General features: G+C 49.5%; 1 protein-coding gene across 2 annotated transcripts; it reads left to right on the top strand.

Annotated features, from left to right (window-relative positions):
- Positions 1-20: 20 nt before the first annotated feature.
- Positions 21-21,630, top strand: NOP14 (NOP14 nucleolar protein). 2 transcript variants are annotated; one of them, XM_081303834.1, is made up of 18 exons: positions 21-346; positions 4,160-4,294; positions 4,807-4,948; positions 6,939-7,081; positions 7,451-7,585; positions 8,161-8,283; positions 9,270-9,401; positions 10,701-10,986; positions 11,721-11,851; positions 12,387-12,472; positions 13,658-13,793; positions 15,915-16,016; positions 16,533-16,686; positions 18,442-18,601; positions 19,009-19,156; positions 20,925-21,043; positions 21,119-21,274; positions 21,514-21,630. In XM_081303834.1, the coding sequence occupies exons 1-18, from the start codon at positions 152-154 to the stop codon at positions 21,611-21,613; spliced, it is 2,583 nt and encodes an 860-aa protein (XP_081159960.1). In that variant the 5' UTR covers positions 21-151; the 3' UTR covers positions 21,614-21,630. The 2 variants fall into 2 exon arrangements, 1 of the variants encoding a protein (XP_081159960.1); XR_014023269.1 differs by lacking the exons at positions 21,119-21,274; positions 21,514-21,630 and having other exon boundaries at positions 18,467-18,601.
- The last annotated feature ends 1,279 nt before the right edge of the window (positions 21,631-22,909 follow it).

The raw sequence follows: 22,909 nt of genomic DNA, 5'->3' as shown, positions 1-22,909 counted from the left end.
GGACTGGTCTAGGTCCCGTGAGAGCTGGGCAGTTATCGCGAGACGACGCTCGGCGGCGTCCGCAGTCGCACAGGCGTTTCCCCAGTAAAACACTGCTGTCTGCCGCCGCGGGTTCCCTGGCTTGCTGCGCGAGTTTGGCGGAGTGCTCGGCATGGGGAAGGCCAGGCTGGCCGCGGCGCGGAGGCAGGCGCCCCGGGCGCCGCTGGGGGGACGCGGGGGCGCAGCGAAGGCCAACCCGAACCCGTTCGAGGTGAAGATCAACAGGCAGAAGTTCCAGATCCTGGGTCGGAAGACGCGCCACGACGTGGGGCTGCCCGGCGTGGCTCGCGCGCGGGCGATCAGGAAGGTGAGGGGCTGCCGGAGCTGGCTCGGCCGTCGGCTTCTCGGCGCCGCGTTTCCCCGGCTGCAGGGTGGAGGCCGCGCGGGCCGGTTCGGTGCTTTGCTGTGGCGTGGGCAGGTCCCTTGCACGTGCGCGGTTCTGGCGACTCCTCTGACTGCCCAGGCAGAGCTGAGCCCTCGGAAGCCACCGGGCGTCCTGCACAGCACGGCCTGACCTTTCCCTTTGCTCTGAGCTCTGCGCGTTCGGGGTCCGGGGTCGTACAGGACGGTGCACAGCGGCGGCAATAAAGCAATTCTTATGGTTGTTCTGAGGAACATGCATTATGAGGTTGGTGAATTAATTAAGGCCCAGGAAGAAAAAGGTGAATTCCCCATAGTCCCACACCTGGTAAGGGCTGGGCTTGCATTCAGGATCAATGTCTTCAAAGCCTTTATGCTTCACTGATTGCCCGGTCTAGCTCTGGGGAGATATAGGTAAGCCAGCTTTGGCCCTTGCCCTCAAGAGCTCTGATCTGCATTCCTTCATAGAATGTACACCAGGTGATAATGGAGGGGAAGATCACTACCACAAGGAGCTGACAGCATTATAATAGGAAGACAGATGACATGAGTCCACTGCACACTCCAGTGCCTGACGTGTAGGTTGGCCTGTAACCTCTAGTAGAGAGACCTCTGTCTTTGGTTTTCTTACTCTTAAAGTGATAATAATGCACATCTTTCCTTGTGGTGGTTATGAGAATAAAAGTATTACACCCAGTGCTTGGTACGCATTCTCTAAATATCTTTATTGTTAGACTTCTTGCCTTGTCATTCTCAGACTCCTTCATAGTTTGACCGGTTAAGGAGGTTTAATTCCCTAAAGCAGAGATTAGACAAAAGGACATGAGGAATGACTGTGGCTTCCAAGACCTGAGCTGGCTGCAGTAGGAACTTTTGCCTATCACAGAAATTACTGTTTGCTAAGAGACTACCAATTAGCAGGAGCTTATATATGAGCAGCTCAAGTCACCATTTCTTTTTGGTTTTTGCTGCTAGGGCCTTATGCATGCCAGGCAGCAAGCTACACCCCAGCCACCCAATCATTACTTGCAAGCCCCAACAGCCTTGCAAGCTCCACAGCCCAAAAAGGACAGCTTGCTGAGACTTCCTGTGTCTGACGTGGGAGGGGAATTGTGACTCCTCTCCAAGTTCCCAGGGCTTGGCCTATGGTAGAAACTCAGATACTGGAAGGAATCAGAAGTAGAACCTGAGTACTACTTTCAGAGATGACAAAAGTCCTATTATAATTAGGAAAGTCAGAAAATTCTTCCTAGAAGGAATCACATTTGTGCTTGTGGGTTGAATGAGTGGACTACTTTGGGGATAGGTAGAAAGCACACTGTCCCAGTGCATTGAAGGATGTGAGCAAGTCACATAATTGAAGAGCTCAGAGCTGGGGGTACAGCAGGTCATCCAGCAAGTTAAAACTTGATGTGTGTGTGAGTTAGGGCACACAGCTAAGCTGTGGGCCTGGGTCCTTCCATGTCTACTAGTTCTTGAGGAATAAATGGGCTTTCCCAGTTGTCTAATCTAGTTAGTTAGCGTGCTTTGGGACAGCACTTCAAAGTAATAGTAAGAGGACAGCCCCAGAATCATCGCTTTATAGCTCTGCCTCTCTTCCTTCATTTCTAAAATAAATTATAAAATAACAATTATTAACTGGTGGCATACACCTATTATCCCAGCTTTTTGGGAACCTGCGGTAGGAGGATGGCAAGTTCATGTCCAGTGTGGGCAACTTAGCAAGACCCTGTGTCAAGGTAAAATAAAAGGGGCTTGGAACGTAGCTTAGGGGTAGAACACTTGCCTAGCATATGCCAGTCCTGCATTCAATCCCCAATACAGAAAATTTTTTTAAAAAAACTGTTACTGATGTAGTTAGTTCCAGATTCCTTATAGTAGGTCACTGAAATGTTTATGCTTAATGCTCACAGACTAGTGAAGGAAGTACTGTTATCTTCATTTTTTCCTGAGAAAACTGAGGCAGGGAACAAGTATGTTACCTTCCAGTTGGAAGTGGTGGGGTCAGATCTAAACCCAGGCTCTAGTGCTTGACACTACAAGCTGGGGCAGTTTCCTAGTGATCTCTGATTGGCTTATGCGACCTTTAAAGACTGCCTGAGATAGGTGGATATCTTCTTGAACAGATGTGGCCACTGGGGACAGTCCAAAGTCCTGACGAGGAGTTGGTAAGTCTAGTGGAATTGCATGTCCATGCTCTGGACTGTACCTCTCAGGCCTTTGTGAGGAGGGGACAGAGATGCAGGAACTATTACTCATGCTGTGTCATAAGAATGCTCCTTCCCAGTGTTGGATAGCTTCTCCATGCCCCTTCCCAGGCCTTCGGGCCTCCTGGATAATGCATGTTTGGCTCACCCAGAATCCTTGAAGAGTATAAGAAACATTCTAGTCTGGGGTTGGGATAGGGATTGGAATACCTGCCAAGGCACCCAGCTTGTGCTTAAGGGTTTGTAAAGCCATGGAATTGGATCGTTCCAGGGCCCCCCTGTGTGATGGTCCCATCTGGGTACCACTTCCTTTCATCCCTGGTTGTGGGGAGCCATTCTGACACGTGATTGGGTGACTCCCGTTAAGGGCCTGAGGCGCTCTGGCTGTGTCGGAGCTATCCCGACCCTTTCCTGATGAGAGAGCCCATCCGTGTGGGGGTGTGCATGACCACTGACCCTGGAGACCCAATCACTGACCCTGACCTTGGAGTGCAGCCCCCCCTCAACCTTCATTGGATGGAATTCTCCCCTGAATCTCTTGTCCCCCAAATAAAAGGCTACTCCCAGGCGTGTTCGCTCTCTCTCTCTCCTGCTAGCCCAGAGTAATCCTCGCTGCCCTGCTGGGCGGCTAGAGGCGGGAACCAGGGAGGCGAGCCGTCTCGGACCTAGCAATATAAAATAAGGTACTGTCTGTGTGTTTTATTTTGATCTCTTCTAACTAACTTAATGCCTAGAACCTCATTAATGAAACCACTGCGCAGGCCGCGTGGTAGACCTGGTCCTATATAAGCTCCTGCTAATTGGTAGTCTCTTAGCAAACAGTAATTTCTGTGATAGGCAAAAGTTCCTACTGCAGCCAGCTCAGGTCTTGGAGGCCACAGTCATTCCTCACGCCCGTCTGTCTAATCTCTGCTTTAGGGAATTCAACCCCAATGAAAGCCAGTCTTGAATAATATTGAACTCATTAATTGCTGCTAGTGGGAGAATACTAAATTACTTGATTCTTGATACAGTTGTTGGAATTCTGAGTTTAAAATATTGCCTTGTTGATAAGGTATAAACTTCCCTCATTTGATAAGCTCATTTTATGACCTCATGTCGCGTGCAAAGCATAACTCTGCATTTCTTAGGAGTACCTTCAGTGGAAATAACTGTCCCTCCATGATGGAAGGAATCCAAACTTACTCTGTTTTTCCAAGTGAATCAGGCCTGAGTGAACACTTTTAAATCCTGAGGCAGCTGTGACAGCCGAAAGAGCAATTCAGCATAGCCTGGCTGTTAATGCTTTTGGCCCTTCCTTTCTTTCAGCACCAGGTAGACTCTAAAGAGGAAAATAATTATCCCATTAACTGAAAATGAGTTGATTTAGCTCTTCTCAAAGTTCTGTTCTTACTAGGGAAGACCTATTGTGGATGAAAAATAGTGTGGTTAGACTTTTGACATCATAGCACACAGCTCTGAACTTTAAAATACACACCATTCTGAGGTTCCCGTTAGGGGCAATTGAGGGATTTTTTTGTAAAAATTGTTTGATTTTTTTTTTTTTTTCCCAGCGTACGCAGACTTTACTAAAGGAGTACAAAGAAAGAGATAAGTCCAATATATTTACAGATAAACGCTTTGGGGAGTACAATAGCAACATAAGCCCAGAGGAAAAGATGATGAAGAGATTTGCTCTGGAACAACAGGTATGATAAGAAAAATGCAGAAGAGTCTGCTTTAAATTTTACAAAGAAGTCAAGCTCAAAGAGAGGGCTGTTTCTCCTCACTTACCTTTGGGGTTACTTGCCTGCCAGTTATAGGGGATATACCTTGTCAGGTAGGCCCAAGGGAACATGACCTTCTGCAAATGCTAGTTATTAAGTGGATAAACATCGGAACCAGAGCAGAAGGCAGCAGCACATACTGAAAGGCCAGCCCTCAGCTCTGTCAGGCGGGGAGTAAGTGGTGGAGGAGCGTTGTTGGCGGGAAAGACTGCTTAATTTATTGGTAACTTAGCTGACCCATTGATTGTTTTTAAGAATTTCCATCCGTGGGTTCTGTTTATACCTAAATCATTAATCACATGACCCAGCATAATCTTAAGGCTGGTTAGGCTATATTGTCATGTTTTACACATAATGGAAAAATATATATATTTTTTTTTGCTGAGAAATTAATGATAATTTTGGAAAACTGATTTGCCCTGCACTTTTGTCAGCGACATCATGAGAAAAAAAGTATTTACAACCTAAATGAAGATGAAGAATTAACCCATTATGGCCAGTCTTTGGCAGACATCGAAAAGCATAACGACATCGTGGATAGTGACAGTGATGATGAAGAAAGAGGAACGCTGTCTGGTAAGGTCAGAGGTGCTGCCACCTGAGCCTTGGCCTTGTTGCAAGGGATAGTGCTCACTGGACTTTGTCCTGCTCCTCTCAGAGACCTAGAGAAAGTTGTTTCACACACGTTTCACCTCAGTAAATTCTGCATTTAGCTTTTTTTTAAAAAAAGTTTCAGAATTTGAGGACAGTGTGGGTAGGTAGGAGACAGCTGCTTACACAGGCTGAAAAAGCCATTTTCAATGGCTTAAATGCGCCATTTAAGATAGAATTAGAGCTGTGGATGAAACTGATCTCACTGACTCACAAGACAGCTCTTTTACACTAAACTGCAGTGCTTTGTTGCCTGCTGTTTATAAATCCTGACCTTTTTGAACCAATGGTGTGTACATACTTCTTTCAGTCTTCCTACAGGACCAGTTACAGTCATTTTGTGCAGGATATATTATCTGTAGATAATAACTTGAAATAGAGTAAATCTTGGCCTTGATTATCACTGTTGAAAACTTGGCTGGTGTCTAATAATCTTGGGTTCTGTTTATAAAGTTGCAGGCGTGATATTAACTTGTTCACATTCCTTATAAGTGAAGGGTAAATCCCATTTTCCAACATCTTCAGAAGAAATCTACACAGAACTAAAACTGACTCCCAGTTGTGTTTAGTGCCTGGAAAGCTGAGGCAGCAAAGCTTGTTCCCCAAAGCTGCCTTTTGCTTCTGGATAATACAGGGGTGAAAGGTTGAAGAATTGAGGCAGCCTGTGGGGCAGAACCTACTGTGCGGTGAAGGGGCCTTCTTGCGGCTCCTGTTGTGCTGGGGATCCAGACAATAAGCAAAGTATGTCACTACATTATCCCATCTAACAAGTGGAGAGTAAAAAGGAAGCCAGGAAAGGGCTGGAATGTACCTTTGGACGTCATGACCAGCCTCCCTGAGAACATGTGGTGTTGCCCTATAAGCCAAGAGCACCCCGCAAAGGGAACAGGGAGTCCAGAGTGCCTGAGGCAGAGCAGCAGGGCGGCCGTCGGCCGAGAGCACGGGAAGCAGTGGTAACACACAGACACAGGACCTGGCCACAGAGAGGAGCTTGGCTTTTACTCAGGAAGGAAGCCTTAGAGATGTCTGTGCCATGGAGTCTGATAGGACCAGGTCAACAGGATTTACTAGTGCGTTGGATATAGTGTGAGGAAAGGAACTTGGGTGGCTGCAAGGAATTCAGCCCAAGCAACTAGGAGGAGGAATTGTTACCTTTCTTGGAGATGGGGAAAACTAGGACAGATAAGCTGGGGGAGTTTGCGTGCCTGTGAGACAGACAAGGGACAGTGCCAGAGGGCAGCTAGAGGCTAGCTCAGGAAGAACACAGGTAAAGGCAGGAACTGAGAGGTGCCAGCATGGAGACCATATGAAACCACCAAGAGAGCAAGAATGGATAGAGATGGCAGGAGCTGCAGCCTGAAGAGCCGAGGAATAGGAGACCAAGAGGCCACAGGTGGGCGGTAGCCAGAATCCATGTAGACACAGCATTTCCCAGAGAAGAGTAAGATACGTCAAGTACTGGCCACAGATCAGCAGGATTCCATTTTAGAAGGCAGGGCAAAGCTGGAGAGGAGTCGGATTCAAGATGGAGTAGACACAGCATCCTGGGGGCACTGTAAGGTGGGGTCGAAGGAGGTCGTGGAGTGAGGTGGGGTCGAGAGTGCTTGCTGTGTGTTCTAACGTAGGGGCAATAAAAGAGTGATCCTACAGAAGGGGAGACAAGGGCATGCTTGCTTGGTATCTGAGAAGGGGGAGATGAGTGGCGAGGTGAGGGTTACCCCAAACAGCTCTGGATACCTGGAGGAGTCACAGTCCTAGGACCCAGCACCACTCTGGTTAACTGTGGTCCGCGGACTATTTTTTAGTGAAACAGTAAGCTAGGTCATCAACTTAGGGTGAGCACAGTGCTAAAAAAAAATGCTTACCAAACCAGGGCCCAATTTTTATGGTGGTGCTTTCTGATGTTTCTCTCTAGCTGAGCTGACTGCTGCCCACTTTGGAGGCGGAGTTGGACTTCTTCACAAGAAAACATCTCAGCAAGAAGGCGAGGAGGGGGCAAAACCAAAGTCACGGAAAGAACTGATTGAAGAGCTTATTGTCAAGTCAAAGCAAGAGAAGGTGGGTAGCTGGTGCTCTTTCTGTGGAGTAGCTCCAGTATGGGAAACGCCCAGCTTGTACTCTTTCTCCCTGTGCATTTCTGGGTTTAATAAGAGCATTCATTTTGGGGAGGAATTTTAATCTTTTTAATCTTAATCATTTTAATCTTACCAAGCATAGAATTCCAACTGGTGGTGGTTGGCTTTGGTGTTGGATGTGTGTCAGGGTATGCTTGTGAAAGTGATCGTCACTTTACGTGAAATTGTAGTGACTGCCCAGAGCGTCTAAGTGAGCAGGGAAGCCTGTAGCCCTGCTACAGAAAGGAGGGCTCTCCCTGAGCCTGCCTTTGTGTCTGCACTGACAATACATAGGGTGTGTCTGTTTTTCCAGAGAGAGAGACAGGCGAAACGAGAAGATGCCCTTGAGCTCACGGAGAAGCTGGACCAAGACTGGAAAGAAATCCAGACCCTGCTATCCCACAAAACTCCCAAATCAGAGAAGCAGGAGAAAAAAGAGAAACCTAAGGTAGGAATTAAGGGATTGAAAACTGTAGTGAACTTATATTATCGACTTGGTTCTTCTTTGGAGAAGAAACTGAGGCCTTCCTCTGTTGGGACAGGTTTTCAGTTGCACATCTCTGCTGAATTACCAGATGTGTGCTGAGCTGGGTTAGAAACAACTCAGGACTCACTACTTCAGTGTCTGCTTGAGGTGGTTAGCATGCCTCTCAGGCGAGAAGTGCTGTGGGTGGAGACATTAGGGTTTGAATCTCCCTGTTCCACATGTGTTACACTGAGGTATGTTTTAAATATACACTTTTAATATACACTTAATTCTTCTGGACAGTGTTGCTTCACTCTGCTGTTTTTTATGTCTAAATTGTTGGAAAATGGTGTCTTTGTTTGAACAGCTGGATTCCCAGGGAAATATTAGGATTTTGCTTGGTAACATCATGTGGCCATCTGTAGCACAGCTTTCTCTGCAGAGGACAAGGCTCAGATAATGGTACCCTGCGTGGCCCTTGCAGAGTGTGTCGGGAAGCAAAGCAAAGATCTTTTCTTTTTGTTAAACTGTTAAAAAATGTCTTCTCTCCACTGTAGCCTGATGCATATGACATAATGGTTCGTGAGCTTGGCTTTGAAATGAAGGCACAACCGTCTAATAGGATGAAAACGGAGGAGGAGCTGGCAAAGGAGGAGCAAGAGCGGCTGAGGAAGCTGGAGGTACAGGGGCCTGCGTGCGACACAGCAGGCATGGGCAGGCTCTGGGGAATCTCGGTTTCCTGTTTGTAAGATTCAGTTGCTGCCTTTCATTTATAGCCCTGTCTGCTTTATCTTGAAAGATGGATTACAGATATGGTGTGTTTAAAATTTGTATTTACTAAAGCAAAAATATAAAATGCTTTAATACCCAAGCACACCAAATAAAATAATGGACAGTCCTTACAATTTCTCTTTGTTAAAATATCTGCTAACAATGTAGTTGACTGTATTGCTTTATGGGTTTTATTCTGTGCATTAAAATTTTGGGTGGTTGGATGGGTAGGGTCTGGGGATTTAATTCAGGAACACTTGACTACTGAGTCACATCCCCAGCCCTATTTTGTATTTTATTTAGATAGGGCCTCACTAAGTTGCTTAGAGCCATGCTTGTTGCTGAGGCTGGCTTTGAACTTACGATCCTCTTGCCTCAGCCTCCCAAGCTGCTAGGACACAGCACCCAGCTTAAAAAATTTTTAAATGTTGTTCCATTTAAACAAACATAAGATAGGGTTTGTGGCTCAGCGTTAGAGTGCTTGCCTCGCACATACAAGGCCCTGGGTTCAATCCTCAACACCACGTTAAAAATAAGTAAATAAAATAAAAGGTTTTCTGTCAAACTACAGCTAAACAAAGATAAGATAGAGACATACTATTCTACACTTGGCCATTTTAATGTAATACAGGTTGTGTTGCAAAGAGAAAGTCCGTGGAGCTCCACTAGGGTCAGATCTTAGAGGAATAGGTTTTCCTTCCTTGTGGCTGGAAAGTATTTACCAAGATTGAATAGTCTGATAAATATGGAAGTCTCCCACTTAGCACCCAGTGCTCTCTTCTCTGAGTGAAGATGGCAGAAGGCAGGCTGGAGGCCCTGTGGTCTGGAGCTGGGGACACACTCTCTTTTCATGTGTTTGCTCACACCATGTGGCTTCTCTTTTCCTTCCTGTCAGGCTGAGAGACTTCGAAGAATGCTTGGAAAGGAGGAGGATGAAAGTATGAAGAATCCAAACCACACGTCAGCGGATGATTTAAATGACGGCTTTGTGCTGGACAAAGATGACAGGCGCCTGCTTTCTTACAAAGTAAGATATTTGGCTTCATTTTCTTTCCTTTTAATTTGAAAACATAAGGAGTTCATCACAGATGAGAATGCAAATCTGAAACCATTTCTCTAAAGTTCTTCATCTGAGTGCTGGTGGGTGTCAGGTATCAGAACTTCATAAAGGAACCTGTGTGTGCTCTGCTTCCCTCCCTCTGCAGAAGGTGTCTGATGATGAGCCACGTGGACTGTCTTTGCCGCTTTCCTCAGTTGTTACAATAAGCACTTTCTCATCGTACAGTTTAACTGGTTAGCTGCAGGATCTCAGAAAAACAGGCAACTAATGCAGGGTTATGGCTCTGAGTATTTTTGAGTAATCAAGTTTCTAAGACGGGTATATTTTTATTCACAAAAATGAGAAAGGTCTCTACTCACTTGTCCTTTTAGAGTATAGCAAGGGTGAAAGCAGAAAAATAGACAGGCTCTGTTTGAACAAAAAAGGGCCCAAGACAGGAAACTGGTGCTGGCAAAAAAAAAAATCCAAGGTTATCTGGAATAGCAGAAATGGGGTTTGTGGACACCTTCCTGCACAGCTCCCTGGCAAGACATAGACCCAGTCTTGGCAGGACTCACTAGGAACCTATATTAGTCCTTTTTTTGCTATTATAACGGAATACTCAAGGTTCAGTGGTTTTATAAAGAGGTTTACGTAGCTCACAGTCATACACATTCAAGGGCTTGGCAACAGCATCTTCTTAGTTGTGGTGAAGGTATCATGGTGGTTTGAGTATTGACAAGAGAAAGTGATCATGTCACCAGACAAGAAGTCATGAGAGGGAGAGGGGCCAGGTTCACATGTTTCTTAAAGACTCCTGAGAACTCACCAGGATGTCCCAGGAGAACTATCATAATCCTTTCCTAGGACACTGCCCTTCCTGACCTAAGACCTTCCAGTAGCCCCACCTTTTTTTTTTAAATATATTTTTTAGTTGCAGGTGGGCACAATATCTATTTATTTTTATGTGGTGCTGAGGATTGAACCCAGGGCCTTGCGCATGCTAGGCAGGCGCTCTACCACTCAGCCCCAGCCCTAGGCCCCGCCTTTTGCAGATCCATCACCTCTTACAGCACCACACTGAGGATGAAGATTTCAACACAGGAGCCCTGGAGAGATGTACCATCTCCAAATCATTCTAGAACCTTCATCTCCTGTGTCTGACAGCATAGATGGGGGTGGGCAAGGAGGACCAGGCCCAGGGGACGGACAGGTAGGAACTCACTGTACCTGTTGTGTAATCTGTGCTTTGCGCAGTGATGCTCCTGGTCTCTGGTCCCTTTCTAGGATGGAAAGATGAACTTTGAGGAGGATGTCCACAAAGAACTAAGCGGGAAAGCTGGCATCCAAGGGAGCGACGAGGAGGAAGGCGAAGGGGAGAGCAACGAGGAGGAGGCCGAAGGGGAGAGCGGGGACCCGGACAGCCATTCAGACCTGGACTCGAATGCAGAGAGTGAGGAGGAAAGTGGGAAGCCACCGAGAGCGCAAGGGCAGACTCCTGGGAAGAGACCGAGAAGTGATGACCAGAACACTCGGAAGGCTGCCAGAACTGAGCTGCCCTACACCTTTGCAGGTAGCAGGGTGCTGCTTCTCTTGGACCCAGGGACAACCTCTGTGACCTGGCTAAGTTGTGCAGCTTGAGTGCACAGGAGTCCGCTGTGTCTGCACCGGGCAGTTTCTGTGGGCTATATGCAGATGAGGCAGTCACACCTTTTCACCTAGTGTCTTCACATTCTCTCTGTAGATCCCAGAGGCTTGTGTTCAGGCCTGAGCACTTGTTTAGCCACATAACCCTCTACCTAAACTTTCGGGGGTTTGTCTGACGTTCACTAAAACTAGCTCAAGTAAATAGCCCCGAGTTATCCTGTGACTGGAGGTTCTTCCCATAGGATAGCTAGCAGCGAGGCTCACCTCCAGGGACATGACCTTGATGGGTGAGAGTCTCGGGAGGTGGCATTGCTTAGCTCTTGTGTCTCCTTCCAGCTCATCTGGGGCATTGAGGCAGTAAAACTAACACTGACACTGAGTGACCCCTGGGTTGTGGATACTGAATCAAAGTCCTGCTCAGGGAAGGGTGGTAGGCCACAAATGCACTGGGGCTGTCCTCGGGTGCATGGTCAATCCTAGATAGCCCAGTTCAGCTAGGTGTCCGCTATGTTGGATGTGTTTGTGAACAAAAGCATGTGTATGATGTGTCTTACCTCTTCTGTTAAAGCAGGGAGCTTGCTTGTCATGGCTACTGTCCCCCTGTGTCAGCACAGGGGGAGCCATGCTCATTTTAAAAGTAAGTATGTTTGGGTTTGGTAGCTCCTGAGTCCTATGAGGAGCTGAGATCTGCATTATCAGGAAGATCGATGGAAGAGCAGCTTTTGGTGGTGGAGCGAATTCAGAAATGCAACCATCCAAGTCTCGCAGTGGGGAACAAGGAGAAATTAGAAGTACGTTGGAATGACGAGGTGCTGAGTACCAGGAGCAGGAGCAGGCCCCCAGTCGGAGCCTCAGGATTGCTGAGGTTACACATATGAAGGGTGCCTCCTGCTGGGGAGCACATGACTGTCCCCCAGAGCTTGTGAGCAGGCCTCACAACAGAATCACCCCTGGGTACTGGGCACCTCCCTTAGACCTGGCACAGGCCCTTCCTTTCACTTGAGAGCAAATGGCTCACAGCAATCCCATGGCTCTGCCTACTGAGACAACAGCACATGTCCCTCCCCCTTATTCCATAGGTGATACGTGTCACCCTGTTAGTTTTGGTGACCAGTGTCTCTGTCTGCAAGTGCCACCTGGTCCTTGGACACCTCCCGGTGTCCCTGTGCTCCAGCTGAGCCTCTGCATTTTGCACAGGTCCCATGTCTGTGGCAGGAGGTCCCTTGACCCACCTCCTTTGCCAGACTAGAAAACAGAAGTTACATGCCTGAGGTTCCGATCTTGGTGCTTAGCACTAAGCTCTCTTCCCAATTCATATTCCTGCAGAAACTGTTCGGCTTCCTTTTGGAATACATTGGAGATTTGGCTACAAATGATCCACCAGACCTCAAAGTAATTGATAAGTTGGTGGTGTAAGTAAAAACTGTTTATGTTCCTAAGGATATGGGGCTGAACTGGCAATGTTTCTCCCAGTTAGGGTCATAAATACACATTTTGAAATCAGTAAGGCAGTCTGGTGACGTGAGCATGGCAGGTAGGTGGACTGTCCCCAGAGCTTGTGAACAGGACTCACAAAACAAACCCATGGCAGTAACAGTGACACCTTCCCACTCTGGCTCATGCTGCTCCCAGCCCCACAGAGATGGGACCTTGTTTTTAAAAAAATGAATCCCTTAGACTCACTTATAGTAGGAGTACCTAGTTTCCCAATGGAGCTCTGGGGGGTTGGGATGTATTTGGAATGCATGGTAGAGAATCCAATTGTCACTACTGGAACTTGAGCCCTGTGGGCCAGGTCCGTCACCACCTCTGTGGATCCTGACAAGACTGGCTCTACTTGAGCTGGTGATCTCCTGCTAGGAAAGCACTCTTGTGTCCTACAAAGGGATGGTATGGGTGGGCTCTGACCCTTATTCCGCTATAAGCTTGTGGCGCTCACAGTGGCCCCTGGCTTCCAGTACTGCTGGCACACACAGAAGGATGGTCTTAACAAAGCATTTGCAAGGAATAAATGAGCTAATGTGTAAAGCACCACAGCTGGCACATAGAATGTGCCCAACAGTAATAATGTTTCCACTCAAAGGTCATTACCAGATTGTTAGGAAATAGCAAGTCTAAGTACAGTGATTATCATAAAACACCATTAGAAATTATTTGGAGCCAGGAGTGGTGGCACACTACTTGGAGACTGAGGCAAGAGGGTTGCAAATTGAGACCAGCCTCAGTAATTTTAGTGAGGCCCTGTCTCAAAATATAAAGTGCTTCGGATGTGGATCAGTGGTAGAACATTTGTCTAGCATGCACTGGGCCCTGAGTTCAATCTCCAGTACCCCCCCCCCCCCAAAAAGAAAACTTACCTGGGTCATCAGGAAGCTCAGCAGACAACAGTAGGAAAAGAGTGAGTCACGCAGACTGGGGCATTGCATGGAGGTCAGGCCCTTGGCGTGTGAGGGTGGCCAGCGAGCTCAAAGGGTTCATCCAGAGGCTTTCCTTTCTGACTTGCACAATTAGCAGGTGACTGCACAGAACGAGTTTCCAAGAGTTTTCTGTGTTTTATTGTCCAGAGTCCTCTCCTGACTTGAATTTCTGCTTCATAGGCAGTTATATAATCTTTGCCAGATGTTTCCTGAGTCTGCAAGCAACTCCATAAAATTTGTTCTTCGAGATGCCATGCATGAGATGGAAGAAATGATTGAGACCAAGGGCCGTGCAGTGTTCCCAGGGTTGGATGTGGTAAGCGATGCAGGGTCTGTGGGCATGGTCCTGAGCCATGAGAATCAGGTTCAGTGTGGCATCACACCGAGGACTGGGAGGGTGCATGTGTCTTTGCATTGAGAGGCTGGTTGTGCCCTGGAGCTTCCAGACTGGTGGGGAGAGGACTGCAACAGACCTGAGAGGACAGTCGTGCACTGGAAGTTAACTGAAGTTGCCGATAGAGATTCTGGTTTGATTCCATGTGGACGGGGCTATATCTGACTTTTTTTTTTTTTTTGGTGGGGTGGGTACTAGGGATTGAACTCAGGAACTTTCCCATTGAACTACATCCCCAGCCCTTTTTAATTTTTATCTTTTTTTTTTTTTTAATATTTATTTTTTAGTTCTCGGCGGACACAACATCTTTGTTGGTATGTGGTGCTGAGGATCGAACCCGGGCCGCACGCATGCCAGGCGAGCGCGCTACCACTTGAGCCACATCCCCAGCCCCTTAATTTTTATCTTGAAACAGGGTCTAAGTTGCTGAGGCTGGCCTCAGATATGTGAGCCTCCTGCCTCAGCCTCCTAATTCATTGGGATTACAGATTGTATGCTACTGTGCCTGGCTGTATCTGGTCTTAATGGCAAAGATGCTTTAAGACTCACAGAAGCATTGTGTTTTCCTAGAGACCCCTGACTATTTTTAACAGCCTTATGTGACACTTAGTATCTTTGAAGAAGAAATGCGGGGTTGCAGTGGCAGACACTCTCAATCTTAGCAGCTCCCGAGGTGGAGGCAAGAAGGTCTCGGGTTCAAGGAGCTTAGGAAACAGTGATACCCTGTTTCCAAATGAAATAGGAAAGGGCATGTGCCTCAGTGGCTAGCACCCTGGGTCCAATTGTCTGGGGCAGGATGCGGGACACTGGCAAGAGCTCCCTTCAGGCCTCTCCCTGGGCCTCATTTTCCTTAGAACCCCCAAATTAAGGTAGGACATGGAGGTCTTTTGGAACACCCTCTTACAGCTCTGCAGTAATACTAGAGTCTCTGTCACCACCAGAAAGGAGGAAATGGAGCCTGCTGGCATGTGTCTGCTATTTTTAAATTCACATGGGTCAGAGCCACACAGTTGTGGGTACTTTGGGGGATTTCTTGGTGCCCCTGGTCAAGCAGGGCATTCTTGAGATGCTGCAGAGTCCAGACAGGGCAGTTAATCTGCCAGCCACCCTTCTCCGTGGCTCATGTCAGTGTCACCTGTCGCCCCCCACATCTGACTTACACATAGGTGTCCTGCGAGCATAACTGGCTGCCGTCATTAAAGAGAACAGCTACATGGATGAGTGTTGACGTGGCCCTGGGGAAATTCAGTTGAGGCAGCTTCCTGTCCTGGAGATGGCAGGTCTCCCTCTTCCTCAGGGATGTGGCCTTTTACTCTAGCTTTCACGTTACAGTAACTGGTTTCGGCATGAGAGAGCTCCCCTTCCTAACCAGTGGAATCCTCACCACACCTGTGACAGGCCCTGGCCTGAGGCTACAGTGGGCTGGGCAGTGCTGGCCTCTGTTTCCTGGAGCCTTGATCTGAGCCACCTTGCAGAGGTGATGTGGCCCCTCTGATGTGCTGCTGCTGGGCTCGTTGCCCTTGCAACCACCTGAGATGGGAAATGGAGCCTCGCCAGCTTCCTGGAAGTGCTGGTTTTAGAGGCTGCATGTCACCCAGAACTGCTCCGTTTTTGTAATGAAAACAAACCAATGAAGCGGTGCCTTGGGCCAGGGAGGAGGCATCTTCACCAGTGTGGGTGGAAGGTTCCCTGCTGCTGTATGAAGGCCACTTCAGACTCCTCCACTCTAATGTGGGTCCCTGGCAGCTGCCCCTGAGTACCCCCATCTGCTGCTGGTGGCAGGCTCCTTGTGGAAGCTGCTGCTCTGGGATTGGACCTACTGAAAATAACTGCCTGTTCTAAAGAACCTTGTCATGCTCAGCAGTCACGTGCTTTCTCTGGGTGATGTTTTCAGAAGACCTAGGTGAGGAGGAGCACGGCGCCCACTGACGCCGGCTGTTTCACCAGGACTTTAAACCAGCTCTGCTCCGGGGCGCCTTGCAAGAGTGTGCTTTAGTTGAGCTTCATTTCCTTCTGTAATCTGTGGCAACACTCTCTCTCCAGCTCATTTATTTGAAGATTGCTGGGATGTTGTTTCCAACCTCTGACTTCCGGCACCCAGTTGTGACCCCTGCCCTCGTGTGCCTGAGCCAGCTGCTCACGAAGGTGTGTCTCCTCTTCCCAGCACATCTCAGGGCCATGTTGAAAGGAGCATGGCTGAGGTTCAGGGATACTGACCGTGAGATCAGGCCGAAGCCCACTTGTCTTTAGGACCTGTGAGAACTAAGAGGTCAGAGTCTGGCAGATGAGGTGCACAGCACCCTTGAGCGTTTCCCTGGATGGGCGGGGTATGGGAGTCTGGTGTAGAGGTTCATGGTTAGTGGAGGATGTGTCCCCAGGAAGGAGCTGGCAAATCAATCTGATAGGGGCTTTTGTTCCCTTTGGGGGTGTGGATTTCAAATTGGTTCCCTTTGTGAGGCATACAGTTGGTCCACACAGACTGCAGTGATCCTGCCTTACACGTGGGTAAGACTGTGTCATCTGCAGGGGTCATTGTCAGGATGCAGGACTCGCTCTGGGTGAGGCTCAGAGCACAGCTCCCCTGGGCAGCCAGGTGTCTGCCTCACACAGTTCCCAGAACATGAGTCCAGAGCACCAGCTCCCCTGTGGCTTCCTTTCCAGTGCCCGGTGCTGTCGCTCCAAGACGTGGTGAAGGGCCTCTTTGTGTGCTGCTTGTTTCTGGAGTTTGTGGCTCTGTCTCACAGATTCGTACCTGAGGTTATTAATTTTCTTCTTGGGATTCTCTACATAGCAACTCCAAACACACAAAGCCAAGGTGAGTTGGTGTGTGGGAACTTCCTTGACATGTATTGTAAAGAGTAATTCCCCAGAGACAAAAACAAACACTGTTGCAGTCTTGTCACCCAGAGCAGCATGTTGTCCTCTGAGTGTGCATGTGCACACACCCACACCCACCTACACTCAGCTTGCTGCTGAGGGAACGTGCTTTCCAGGCCTGAGGTCACATGTGCAACTCTGAGCAGAGACTATGAAGAGGACACCATGCAGCCAGGGCTCAGTGTCAAGAAATATACATAAAAATCTTGACACACTTCTCTCTTAGGCATTGAAATAATATTGTGAAAAGAAACGGGGCTGGGAATGTGGCCCTGTGGTAGAGTGCTTGCCCAGCATGCAAGGGCCTGGGTGCAGTCCCAGCTCCACACACACACACAAAACAGAATATCAGTCTTAATTTAATTTGGGAGGTTAGTTGTACATGGGAGGGAGCCCGGGGCCTGGTGCATGGTGGTTTGGTTTGGTTTGGTTTTTGTGTCAGGATATTGCCCAGGCTGGCCCTGATCTCTTGAGCTCAAAACTAGTCCTCCTGCCTTAGCCTCCCCACACCCTGCTTTTCTTTCGTCCTATGTTAGGTCACTTAGCCCACCATAGGATTTAGGAAGGAGCAGTAGCGAAGCAGGGTTGTGATGAGGAGTCCTCCCACTGGCTGACCTTCTGAACCTGGTCGTGGCTCAGTGCCCTTCACTGGTCAGGGCTTCCTCACGCAGACTCTTCCTTCTGCAAACTTCTCACTCAGCTGCCTCCCTGGAACTGTGATGGGTGCTTGGTCTCTGTCCCATCTGGGTCTTTTCCAGACTTAGGGCTCTGGCCTCATCTCATTTCCAGCTTGCTTCATGCCCAGAGGCTGGCAGAGAGCAGAGCTGCCTGTGCGGGGCCTGGGTAGGAGCTCTTTTGAAGCGGTATCTAGGCAGTTCCTCAATCAGGACTCCATTCCTACTGCCTGCCCCTCAGCTTTTCTTCCATGACAGGACTTTCCCGCATGTGGCTTCCTTGGTCCCTGGTGGCACTGGTGGCCATTGCTGGCACATGTGTGTCCGGCTCAGTGTTGGCAAAGAGAGGCACAGCCATCCACGTGATCCCCAAAAGGGGAATGGAGGGAAGACGACAGCACTTCTGCTGGAAAGAGCTACAGGAATTACCCCGGGGCCATGCAGTGGGGTTGGGAAGCGTTCAATGGTGGCGGGAAGCGCAGCTGGCCTGGCCTGGGGCAACTGACAGCAGTCCAACCAGCTGCCCCTGCTCAGCCCTGCCCAGGTCTCCGCAGCAGTCTGCCCCCGCCCCCAGCATCTGTGTTTCCAGGTGGTGGGCAGGTTAACTGCTGCACACCCTCTGGGTCTCTGCTGACATCCCTCCTCCGGACTTGAAAACTGCCTGACCTTGTCCTCTCCTCCTGGCCATCTCTTTCACTCTCCCTTTTCCTACTTAGTTTGTTTCTTTCTGTGGGTTTTATTGTGTCTCCCAAGGCTTTGGTCAAGGCCTAGAGCCTCTGATACCACACATAGTAGGTCCACAGGAAGTCTGTTGCCAGCAAGCCTCCAAGACAGGGTTCAGGCATGGCTCTGACCACCCCCTGCCAAAGCTTCTGCCAGGACAGCATTGTACCCATGCTGTCTGCCTCCTTGAGTTGACTACAGGTGTGGCACCACCCAGGGAGCCTGGGGGCAGAGGTGCTACAAGCTCAACCTGTAGTCAGTAACATCCCATCATCTCTTTCATGCTTGGAATTCAGGTTCTACTCTGGTGCATCCTTTCAGAGCACTTGGGAAGAATTCCGAATTGCTCTTGGTCTCTGAAGCAGAAGATGTGGCCACCTGGCAGAGGGGAAGCCTCCCCCTGCGCTGGGCAAGTGGGCCGAGCTCCCCGACTGCAGCTGAGGCCACCCACGCCAAGTATGTCAGACAGCACCCCAGGAGGGTGGAAGACATGGGCACTTTTCACTCACCACCTGAAAGTGTTTTTTTAGCTTGTGTGTTTCTCATGGCCCTTTGGGTTGATGTCTAAAAAGTTTCCTAAAAATGTGGATTTTTTCCGAGTCATACCTGCTCAGTTCAGTGTTAACCTGGGAAGTGAAGGGAGCCGTCCTTTCCAGCTGGCAGTGTGTCTCCCACAACCCTCCTTCCTGCGTGGGAAGGAGGCAGCTGTTCCTGGGTGCCCCCGGCTCGTGGTGAGCTGAGGGCCCTCGCATGACTTCTCCGTTGCACAGCTGGGGTGACCTTCTCACCCAGGGTACTGGTTTCCCAGTGACTGGCTGTCATGGAACAAATGGATGTCCTGCCCTTGTCTCCTGCTCCTGCAGACTGTCCTGCCTGGCTGTGTGTCTGGCCCTGCTAAAGCGCTGTGTGCTCATGTATGGCACACTGCCGTCCTTCCACGCCGTCATCAGGCCCTTCCAGGCCCTCCTGACAGAGCACCTGATGCGTTGCAGCCACCCCCACGAGCTCCAGGTACGCTTTCCCGGTCCTTGAGGTGTCAATGAGCCAGCAGTGGGTCAATGGGGCATAATTGTCCTTGAAGTTGCTATTTAAGCTAAGGACTCCATCTTTACAAAATCAAACAGGAATGGGAAATGATATCGTACTGTCACTGGTCTCTGAGCACCACTAGGCTGGATTCAGACAGAGTCTGGATCCATGCTGTTACTGGGCGGAACCTGCAGGGAGCTGCACTGAAAGACCACTGAGCCCAGCTGGGGCCTGCAGCTGGGTCTGCAGCACAAGGAGCACCTCAACTCTGCAGCTACCCAATGGGTTCTTGGGGTGGTCCCTCTGTTCTGCACAGCCCTGAGGGCTGGCCTCCATGGACTTGGGCCTCGTCACCACAGGCCCTCCAGTGCATCCATGCCCTGCGCCCCACCTGCTGCCGCCTACAGCACAGGCCCTTCTGCACTGCCCAGGGGGCCACTGGAGGAGGAGGTGCCAGTCACCCTCTGAACCCTGGCCCTCCACTGCATTCCCTTTTCATTAAGAACAGAGGCTGGGGCTGGGGCTGAGTGGTAGAGTGTGCGCCTAGCACAGGTGAGGCCCTGGGTTCGATCCCCAGCACCGCATACAAATAAATAAAATAAAGGTATTATGTCCAAGTACAGCTAAAAAATATTAAACAAAAACAGGCAAGTGCTGACCACGGCATTGGGCGCTGCAGTGTGGTGCCTCCTGGCCTGGCAGTCTGCCTGTGCTCTCGTGTGCTCATACCTCACAGGCTCAGCCTCAGAAGCCCTGGGATCCTCCTATCTGGTCTTCTTTGCCTGGAACTCTCCTTAGAGCTGTCTGGCTGTCCCCCACTCCTCTGCCAGGCCTCCCGACATCACCACTGTGCTTCCTGGGCCTCTTACTCTCAGTGTGACCACCCCTGAGTGCTTGCCCCATCATCTCTGTCCCTCTAGGACAGTGGCTTGGCTGTCCTAATCCTGGCCCAGTCTCGAGAGCTGAGAGCAAACCATGTCACCATCCTCAAAGTCATGTCAACTTGTCAAATGCAGATGAGGACGAGATGTTTGTAACTGTACCCACATACTGTGGACATGGCTGTGTTTATGTTTAAATGACAGAGAATTTTATCTCCTGGTCTTACAGAATTTGGGCTAGCCAAGAGTGCGTGATGGGATACGTAGGTTTCTAGGCACTCAGGTTACGTCCAGTTGGGCTAAGAAATGGCCATGTTATGGGCACAGGAAGCCAAGCAGCCCCGGCTCCAGAACATACCTGTGTAGGACCAGCATCAGCGAGCTGCCTGTAGGAGGTTCCTCAGAAGCCCACATTGGCCTCTCAGCACTCAGTTGAAGCGTCCTAGTCGTGGTGCTGGTGAAGATAAGGCCCAGCAGCCTCACCTGTCCCCTCGTGTGGCTCCACCAGCTGCCCCATAGCACCTTCCTCCAGGCACCGAGACCACCTCAGTAGAGGTGGTGCTCCTTGCACTTCCATGGAAAGTGTGTCGATAGCACATTTCTCTAGGAAGAAGAGATTCTGTTAAGTTTCATAATAGAAGCATGGATATCACGGCTTCTCACTGCCTAAGTAGAGCCTTTTATTTGAGCCAGGGTGGCCAGTCCCATTGCACATGGTCTCCTTCCTCCTTGAAGGAGGCTCCTCCTCTCACTGCTGTGCTGCCCTTCGAGCAGCCACCACCCTTCACTTACCTACTGGGGCCAGGCTGGCTGCTGAGGGCGCACTGCAGACAGGTAGCCCCAGGACAGCTGCTTCATGTTTTTTTCAGGAGCTGTTTCAAAGCACACTGGCAGAGGTGGAAAGCCAAAAGCAGCTCTACCGGCCACTGCTGTGTGAGAAGAGCAAGCCAGTCCCACTAAAGCTGTTCACCCCTCGGCTGGTCAAAGTGTGAGTGGGGGGGCCAGGGCACTGGGCTCTGGCTGAGAGGTGGCCCCCATAATGCCTTTGGCTTTCCAATTTCAGCCTGGAATTTGGAAGGAAACAAGGCAGCAGTAAAGAAGAACAGGAAAGGAAGAGGCTGATCCACAAACATAAACGGGAATTCAAGGGTGCTGTCCGAGAAATCCGCAAGGACAATCAGTTCCTGGCTAGGATGCAGCTCTCAGAGATCATGGAAAGGTAAAGACCCTGTGGTGGGAGGAGGACCCTGGTGAGACTGCAGCACTCCCAGGCCCCTGGTCTCTGGCACCAGGATTGCAGACACTGGCATGCAGCAGCCTCTACAGGGCTGAGCAACTTCATCCCCCAACCCTCCCCCATTTCTCTCCCTTTGGGTTGGACTTGGTAGCTGGTGTCGTTTTGAGCTGTTATTGGGTCACAAGACATCCTCCAAAAATGGGCACTTGCTTCTTTTATAGGGATGCAGAAAGAAAGCGGAGAGTGAAGCAGCTTTTTAACAGCCTGGCTACACAGGAGGGTGAATGGAAAGCTCTCAAGAGGAAGAAGTTCAAAAAATAAATTATTTTGTAAATGAGGCAAGGTTGTATTGTGTAATGAAAGTAAGAAGGGGTGCTATGTCAGCCTGGGTCTCCCTAGGTTTGAGTTCCTTTTAAAACATCGTGATGAGATAGAATGAATTCCAAAACATACTTTAGGAACAATCCTCTGTGTGAGTTTTGCGCTGATAAACTATAGCCATTCTGTGCAGTGAACCCAGGGACACTGAGCTACCCCATCCCTTTTCATTTGAGACAGGCCTTGCTAAATTGCTGGGGCTGGTCTGTACTTTCTATCCTCCTGCTTTGGCCTCCTGAGTCACTGGGATGTGCCACTCACTGTGCCGGACAGCATTTCACTTCAGGATGGTGGTCCCATGAGAGGACACTGCCTAGTGCTGTTTGATGTCCTAACTGAAGGACTCTGTGACGTCTGCACAACAGTGCCAGCTACACATCTCATCACAAGTTCACTGCTGAGCAGTACATGACTGAACACAGCTGGATTGTGTCCACATGGGTTGTTGTCACCTTGATTTCTAACTTCTCTCATGCAGTGTGACATCTCACCAAAGAGGTGGATAAGGATAATCCAGAGCTTGACTTTGGGTGTGAGAGAAGGTATTGGGGCCACGGTTGGGACCCAGAATGAACACTTGTGGAGTGCCTTTGAGACCACAAAGAGGTAGTGTCAGGGCCACTGTTGGACTAGCAGGTCTGGGGCTCAGAATGGAGTGCACAGGACAACAGGGCACCCCTGATGGTGTTACTACTGTTTACCCGTGTTTACCTTGCTTCCCCAATGCTGAAGTATAGCACCAGAGAAGGCTTTATTAAAGGACAGCAGAAAAGACTTTTCTCCCTGGAGGAAGAAGGGGACACTAGAGGTGGAATCCTTGGAAGGGCGGATGTCTTCCCCTTTTTATAACTAAGGTCTTCTTTCACCTTTTCCGCATTCCTGTCCTCTGTTATCTTTCAGTGATGGAATGTAGGTGGGAAGGCCGAGAGGGTGGGGGACAAGTGGGCCTAAGGAGTAATCTGGGAAGGAAGGACTTTTGGATTGGCGTCTCCATGTTTGCTGGGTGCTGCTTCATTAACATTTCAATTTCCCAAGTGCTCCTCTGCTTTCCTGGGCTCCATTCTGTTATCCTTATTAGACCCGATTTACCTAACTACACTAACTACCTACCTATCTTTAAATCTGGCTTCAGTGGCATGCCAGGCTCAAGCCAAAATTGTCAAGAACACCGTGGGCTGGCAGGAGGGAAGGCGGTCCCGTGAGGCGCGGGACAGGGGGACCCCACGCAGGCTACCTGGG

This window comes from Spermophilus citellus (assembly GCF_964194105.1).
Source record: "Spermophilus citellus genome assembly, chromosome: 8".
Lineage (NCBI taxonomy): Eukaryota > Metazoa > Chordata > Mammalia > Rodentia > Sciuridae > Spermophilus > Spermophilus citellus.
The sequence above is the reverse complement of the archived record's forward strand: the minus strand, read 5'-3'. Positions and strand labels throughout refer to the sequence as shown.

Coding starts and splice junctions, on each gene's coding strand:
- NOP14 (XM_081303834.1), top strand. CDS start 152: ATGGGGAAGGCCAGGCTGGCCGCGGCGCGGAGGCAGGCGCCCCGGGCG. Junction 16,017..16,532: donor TGAGCCAGCTGCTCACGAAG/GTGTGTCTCCTC, acceptor CTTCCTTTCCAG/TGCCCGGTGCTGTCGCTCCA. Junction 21,044..21,118: donor ACCCCTCGGCTGGTCAAAGT/GTGAGTGGGGGG, acceptor TTCCAATTTCAG/CCTGGAATTTGGAAGGAAAC.